General features: G+C 57.1%; 2 protein-coding genes across 4 annotated transcripts in view; one reads left to right on the top strand and one right to left on the bottom strand.

Annotated features, from left to right (window-relative positions):
- Positions 1-402: 402 nt before the first annotated feature.
- On the bottom strand, positions 403-2,657 carry Lsm7 (LSM7 homolog, U6 small nuclear RNA and mRNA degradation associated). Of its 3 annotated transcripts, none has more exons than XM_005359023.3 (4): positions 2,630-2,657; positions 2,024-2,117; positions 1,229-1,300; positions 403-660 (listed from the first exon to the last, which is right to left on the bottom strand). In XM_005359023.3, exons 1-4 carry the CDS (start codon positions 2,633-2,635, stop codon positions 518-520), a joined length of 315 nt encoding a protein of 104 aa, XP_005359080.1. In that variant the 5' UTR covers positions 2,636-2,657; the 3' UTR covers positions 403-517. The 3 variants fall into 3 exon arrangements, with proteins under 3 accessions (XP_005359080.1, XP_005359081.1, XP_026640806.1); XM_005359024.3 differs by having other exon boundaries at positions 2,024-2,114; positions 2,630-2,653; XM_026785005.1 differs by lacking the exon at positions 2,630-2,657 and having other exon boundaries at positions 2,024-2,623.
- A 111-nt stretch (positions 2,658-2,768) lies between these two features.
- The window catches only part of Sppl2b (signal peptide peptidase like 2B), a 14,757-nt gene continuing 11,096 nt past the window's right edge, over positions 2,769-6,429 (top strand). Inside the window, exon 1 of the mRNA XM_005359021.3 lies at positions 2,769-2,837. Coding sequence (XP_005359078.1) covers positions 2,790-2,837 — 48 coding nt within the window. The 5' untranslated portion in view covers positions 2,769-2,789. The remainder of the gene's footprint in view (positions 2,838-6,429) is intronic.

Genomic DNA, 6,429 nt, shown 5'->3' with positions numbered 1-6,429 from the left:
GACGTGGGCTCCAGCTCGGGTGATGAGAAGGGACTAGGAGGGCTGAGGGCTAATTTATGGTTGTCTTATGCCAGTTGCAGGTTTCTGCTGGTCTGCCTGAGGTGGAACCTGCCCTGGTCCCTTCCAGGGCCCTGAGCTCACTGCCAGGCACTGAGCTCAGCAGCTGCTTCTCCATCTCCCCATGAGCCTCCTGGTGTCAGGTCCTCTGTTGCCCTGGGCGGGGAAGGATCAGAGGAGGCTGTGAGATGAGGCTGGCCTGGCAGAGGTAACCTCAGACACCCAGGCTTCTCCAGTCCCTTTGCTGGTCTTGGGTTGTGCTGTGTTCTGCCCTGCACATGATTCTCCACCCAATCCCTGGTTTCTCAGAAGACCAAAGTGACAAAGCAGAAGGGGTAGGAGATGTGGATGCTCAAGTCGGCAATTTTATTAAAAAACAAAATAGAAAAACAGAAACTGAAACACCAAACGGAAGCTCACACAGGAAGGGAGGGCCCCAGGGTGAGGCTGCCTGCGCCTGCTAAGCATCCTGCTGCTGCACGAACGGGTTGGGGATGGCCTCCATGCCGTCCTGGGGGCAGATAAGCACCACCGAGGTGCCGCGGCACACCACGAGCCCCAGCTGCCGTGTGTCCTCCGTCAGCTTGTACTGGTCATCGGGGTCTGGGGGGGGGTGACAGGCAAGAGGAACTGAAGGGGTGTCCTTCCACCTACTATGCCACAACCAGGACCTCAGAGGGGCCATCTTGTTTCACACAGCTCTCTTTAGGGACAGACAGTACCCGGGCAGGCACTTGGCTCTCAGAGCTCACTGTGGACATGGACACCTGGATTCTACAAGAACTCTAAAGGGCAGATGATCACCCCATGAACACCAAGGGGTGCTCTGCAGAGTATGCAAATGCCCGGGAGGGTGTGGACAGGAGGTGGAGACCGCAGTTAGAAAGTGTCATGGGTGCTGGGGAGGGGCACTCTGCGAGCACTGCAGCCATTGTTCTGGAGAAAGTGGAGATCTTATGGGCTCTGGAGCCACTGACACAGGCTGTCCAGAGGACGGCTGATGGGAATGAGCTGAAGTCTCAAGCCTGGGGCCATCATGGCAGGCTTGTGACATCTCTGGTGGTCAGGGAGGGACCGAAACCCTAGGTCACCACCTGCTGCAATGTGATCCCACAGGTGTGGGGTAGGAGCAGGGCTTGGTGGCATCCCTGCAGCAACCACAGCAGCTCACCTCGCATGTACTCAATGGTTCCGTCCAGCACCAGGTTGAGCAGTGGGTCAAACCCTTTCAGGATCCCGCTGGCTTGAGACGTATGGGGAGGAGAGAGATGGGGAAGGATGCTGTCACTTTCCTCCACTGCAGACCCAGGCATAGGGACACTTCAAAGACAGCTGCCACTACAGAACTCATGGGGAGATGTGTCCCTGTGTGGTGGCCTGGTGACTGTGACTCCAACCCTCTTCTTTTCAGTGTGGAAGGAGCCACAGATAGTGAGTTCATGGTGGGTCAAGTGTCAATATTTCATTTTTTTTGAGAGGGGGGGTCTCATTTGCACAGGGTAGCCTAAAAACAGCCTGAACTCCCTTTACTCCCTAGCGTTGGAATAGTAGGGCTTGCACAACCATGCCTGGTGCCACGGCAACTATAGCAGTGCTCTACCTGCTCGGCTACAGCCTCCGACCCAGCTGATTTTCAGGAAGACAGGGCCTTGCTACACAGCTCAGACTGGCCTGGAACTTTTGATACCCCTGCTACTGGAAACCTCTCGGGTCCCTGCTACCTCCAGGCTCTTGGAGGGACTCCTTCCTCTTTCTACAAGGATCACCAATGATGGTCTGGGTGCTACCCCACCTGGCTCTTTCCCTGGGACAGTTTCCCAACCCGCAATTGGGGCAGACTGGTACCTCTCAATGTTACAGGATGGCCCAAGCTTAGTCCTTGTTAAGAGTTAAAATGTCTGCCCTGTGTGGCTTCCCTTGCTCGCCAACACTGATTCTGTCTTAGGGGCCTGCTGTACCTACTCACCTTCCCTGCCACCCTGGAACTTCACTCGGATGGTCTTGTCAATGTACTTAGACAAGTCCAAGATGCTTTCTTTCTTCTTTTTCTCTTTGTCCTGCTGGAGAGTGGCGGGGTTCAAGAGTGAGGCGCAGTCTTCCCACATCTCTGTTGCCTGGACCTGGCACCCAGGGCTTCCTTTTCACCACCCCACAGCTTCCATAATCCCGTATGCACCCTCATTTCCATGTCCCATTTCCCCTACTTGAATTCCACATCCCTGAGTCTGCATCTCTGTCTCTATCCCCAAGTCCCCCCACGTCTGCATCCACATATCGCCCAGCCTGTTATCCCATGTCCCCCGTCAGCATCCCCACGACGCTCGGTCTGTTATCCCATGTTTCATGTCTGCACCCCATGTCCCCCGTCAGCATCCCCACGACGCTAGGTCTGTTATCCCCATGTCGTCCGGTCTGCAGTCCCACATAATTCCCATTCCTCCGCGTCCTTGTCGCCCTGTCCGTCTTCGGGCGTCCGCCGCCCTCTCATCGATCCTCCTGTGTTCCCGGCTCTCGCTTCCACAATCCCTCGTGCACGTATCCCTGCTATCCCCCGCGATCCAGCTACGCTCACCGCCATCTTGCCGCCGCGCGCCGCTCTGCGCAGGCGCCGCCCCGCCCCTTACCGCGAGGGGACAGTCTGCGCACGCGCAGGGTCTGCACCTGCGCGTCGCGAGGCCCCGAAGGCGTTGCCGGGAAACCTTCCGCCTAGAGCTGCGGTGGAACCGGCGGACATGGCGGCGGCGCGGCTGGCCGCGGCCCTGCTGCTGCTCGCGGCCCAGGTGAGCGCTGAGGCGGGTCGGCTCGGCCGCGCCACTCGCGACCGTGACCTTGCTGTCGTCCCCTCGTTCTCGCCACCGCACACTTCCGGCCGGGCTCAGCCCGCCCTGCGCCCCGGGGCCCCAACCGCCACCGCCGCCCCCTGCCAACCTCAGTTTCCCCTTCTGTAGAATGGGGCGAGTCCCCGCGCTCCTCCTCCGGTGCTTGCAGCCCTGCGCCCCGGCTTCTGCTCCGTGACCTTGGGCGGGGGGGTCCTCATCTCTAGGTCAGTGCAAAACGAGGGGTACCTGTGGGGACCTGAGGTTGTGCGCTGGATGCGCCTCGGCCGGAGCCTGGCTTTTGGTGTGCTTTCTTTCTGAGATGCGGTGGCATGCTGTCCTTGCACTCACTGTAGCCTGGAACTCAGTATCCCGAGCGCCGGGGTGACAGCTCTGTGTCACACCCCTGGCTTGTTAGATTCCTTGTCGTGTTTGTCGCTGTGGCATCAGCCTCCAGTCCCAGTGGATCTTGGAGGGCTGCAGCCTCAGGCACACAAGGCAGCTGCTGGGTTCTACTGGGGACGACCCGCAGGGTAGCCTGTGCTACTGTCCTAACTGTACATTATACTATATGTTCCTCTTCTCTCGTGGACTCTGGGGTTGTTTCTTTAAGTTCTTCTTTCCTTTTTTTGTTTTTTGTTTTTTGAGATTACAAAATTTTATGACAAGTCTCCCCTTATAGCCCAGGCTAGCTTTGGGCTTGTAACTGCCTCAGCCTCCCCAGCCTTCCATGATTGGCTAAGAAGTTAAAGCATTCCCCAGGCCTCTGGTTCCTAGCTGCTCCACCATGGGGCCCACATCTCCCTTTGGCCAGTTCTATCCCCACATCCAGCTTTTGGCTGGACATGAGCTTTGGAAAGTTGCTGCGGCCTGCCAGTGGTCCAGGGACTCTGTGCCATGTTTTCCTGGTTATTATGTCTGGGACCAGCCCAGACATAAATCATTTCTTGTACCAGAGTGGAGGCATGGGAATAAATGAAGACACAATTCCAATTCACACAGTATGGGGAGGGAGTTTCAGAGATAATTCAGATCCTGAAATCACCTGCGTTTATTTCCCAAACAGCTTTTATATCAAGGTAAACTGAGCAGGAAGCTTAACAAAAAACTTCATTGGCAATTGTTTTCTGGGGGTGTGTGTGTGACTTAGGTCACCTCTTTGTCTGTGTGCCTCCTGAAAACACTTCTTCCCCAGGCAAGGAGCAGAAGGATATTAGCATACTCTGACCTAGTGCTCAGGCCGCTCAGGTTGTTTACTGTAAAGAGCCAGGCAGCCACCTGTGTGGAAGGGCAGTTGTGCCTCAGAGCGCCAGACATTGTATGGGCCTGCAACTGGCCTGCCTCTGGAACTAGCCCTCTTTGGGCAAGTGATGCCCACTGCGGCTTTTCTACTTTTTCCTGTCTTGTCTTTGACTCCATGACTGGACCTGCCTTGGCCAGTCTTGCTTTCTTTCTGATCTCTTCTCCCCGATGGAGGGCTTTTCAGGCGCAGTGACACTGGGAGCTTCTGAAGGGTGAATAGTTTGCCAGGGGTGGGCAAGGACGGGCGCTGTGGGCAGCAGATGCTGGCCAGGCTGTGAGAAATAGCATTTGCCCTGGCGGTGAACCGGAGTTGTCACCTGGGGAGTGCTTCCCCCCAGGGGAGCTGTTTAGACAAAAGGGTGAGGCCAGCTTTCCTCTCAAGGTTGGAGACAGTGGCAGAAGGGCCTGGGGCCTGGGACAGTGAACCTGTGTGCCTGCAGACTTTACCTGGGCAGGCGATGGGTGTCACCTGGACTTTATCCTGCTCAAAAGCAGCTGTCCCTGCCATTCCCACATCTGGTGGGGAACAGGCAGAGGTGGCATTCTTGGCTGGGTAACAACAGCTTGCTCCCTATGCCAGTCGTGAAGCTGGCTCTCTGAGCAGGAGGTGGCTTGGTGGCAGGCTTGGACCCCTGCTGTTTTGTGACTCTGACTCAAAGACCAGATGTCCCCAGTTATACCCTCTATCCATTACCAGGAGAGGAGTGTGCAGACAGACTACATGGCACTGTGGCAGGCTCTGTTGTCCCTGAGCCCCACTCCCGGCTTCCCATCAGGCCTCTGGTGTCCCGAGGCCCCCGATGTTCTACTCCTCGTTGTCTTGGTTGCCTACCGCCCTGAGGTGGGCTCATGGTGCCCAGATGTCTCTAAGTAAACTTGCTGTCGGGGCTTCGGCACTCAGGTGTCACTGGGACATGGAGCCTTAGGAACTGGTTCTTAGAAGAGCCACCGTGTTGTTCCTGTGCTGGTGGAGTAGAAAGGTTGCCCTGTGCGCTGTGGAGCGGGTGACCATGAATGCGCCTTTGTGGTCATAAATGGCCGCTGTGAGGAGAGGCAGTTCTCTCGATTACCGGTTTTCACAAAAGCCACTTTTCACAGACAGCCCCGTCCCAAGCCCACAGAGCAGGGCTCTGCTGGCCCCTCTCACAGCTGCCCTGCTGCGGGGACGGGGAAGAACCGTGGCTGCCACACAGGAATGGACTTACTGTGTGCCGGTGCAGTTTTCTGAGCACAGATGGCAGGAGGAGTCTGGACTCTGCTGCTCTCTGTCCCTTCCCTCCCCTGAGCTGGACACACCCAGCAGCCTGGAGAGGCAGAGATGATATTGTGGGGACCACGGGTAGGCAGTTGATGCCAAGGACATAGTTCTCCTGAGATGACAACACTGGCCCCCGCGGTGCTGGCTTGGAAACAAGGCCCACGGCTGCTTGCCCTCTGTCTAGGGCCTCCAGGAGCCGGGGCTGGGGCAGCCTGGGCCTCCCCATGCTGCTCCCTAGAGGTCAGGGCCTCTTGCAGGGTGTAGGCTGAGTTAAAAGGGGCAGGCCAGGCCAGGTCTGTGTGAGAGACCCAGGCATCCTAGTGCGGACCCTGCCAGTCCTGCTGCAAACTGCTGTCCATCCATGTCTTCAGGCCAGCGTGGCTCCCCGTCTGCTTTCACGGCAGGTCCTCTGGCGACATCCAGTCTCTCCCTGAGGAGTCTGCCACCAGGAGGAGTGAGCTCTGAGAGCCCAGATGCTGAGTGACTTGTGGGGAGATAGAAACCAAATCTCTGTGCCTCAGATATATCACCCACACGACAGAAATGACTCCACCCAGGTTGAATGTAGTGAAGCAGTGGACTCATGGGGAGCCCTTAGGACTGTGGGGGTGCTTGTCACTGAGAAGCTGACTCACACAGAAGCTGGCTGTCTACCCCCAGCAAGTACTGTGTGTGGCCTTGGCAGCGGGTCTGTGAGCTTACGCTCCCTGAATTTAGGAAAGTTATGGCGGAGTTCCAGCCTCAGACACCTCAAGACCCTCCACTCTTTCCTCTTCCGTGACACGCCCTGAGCCCTAGGAGCTAAATGTGGTGTTTTCTCCAGTGAAGGCTGACCATTGGTCCACTGTGCCACAGCCATGGTCAGCTCTCCTCAGGAGCCTGGCTGGTTTCCCTCTGTGGCTGACCAGACCTGCAGCCGCCATGATCCTTAGGTGGAAGCGCAGATGTGTAGAAGGTGTCCTGACGGGCACTCCACAGACAGACATTCCCCAGACC

Source organism: Microtus ochrogaster, linkage group LG1, assembly GCF_000317375.1.
Source record: "Microtus ochrogaster isolate Prairie Vole_2 linkage group LG1, MicOch1.0, whole genome shotgun sequence".
NCBI lineage: Eukaryota > Metazoa > Chordata > Mammalia > Rodentia > Cricetidae > Microtus > Microtus ochrogaster.
Note: the sequence above shows the minus strand (reverse complement) of the source record. Positions and strands in the feature narration are given on the sequence as shown.

Coding starts and splice junctions, on each gene's coding strand:
- Lsm7 (XM_026785005.1), bottom strand. CDS start 2,162: ATGTGGGAAGACTGCGCCTCACTCTTGAACCCCGCCACTCTCCAGCAG. Junction 1,301..2,023: donor GTTCCAGGGTGGCAGGGAAG/GTGAGTAGGTAC, acceptor ATACGTCTCAAG/CCAGCGGGATCCTGAAAGGG. Junction 661..1,228: donor AACCATTGAGTACATGCGAG/GTGAGCTGCTGT, acceptor ACCCCCCCCCAG/ACCCCGATGACCAGTACAAG.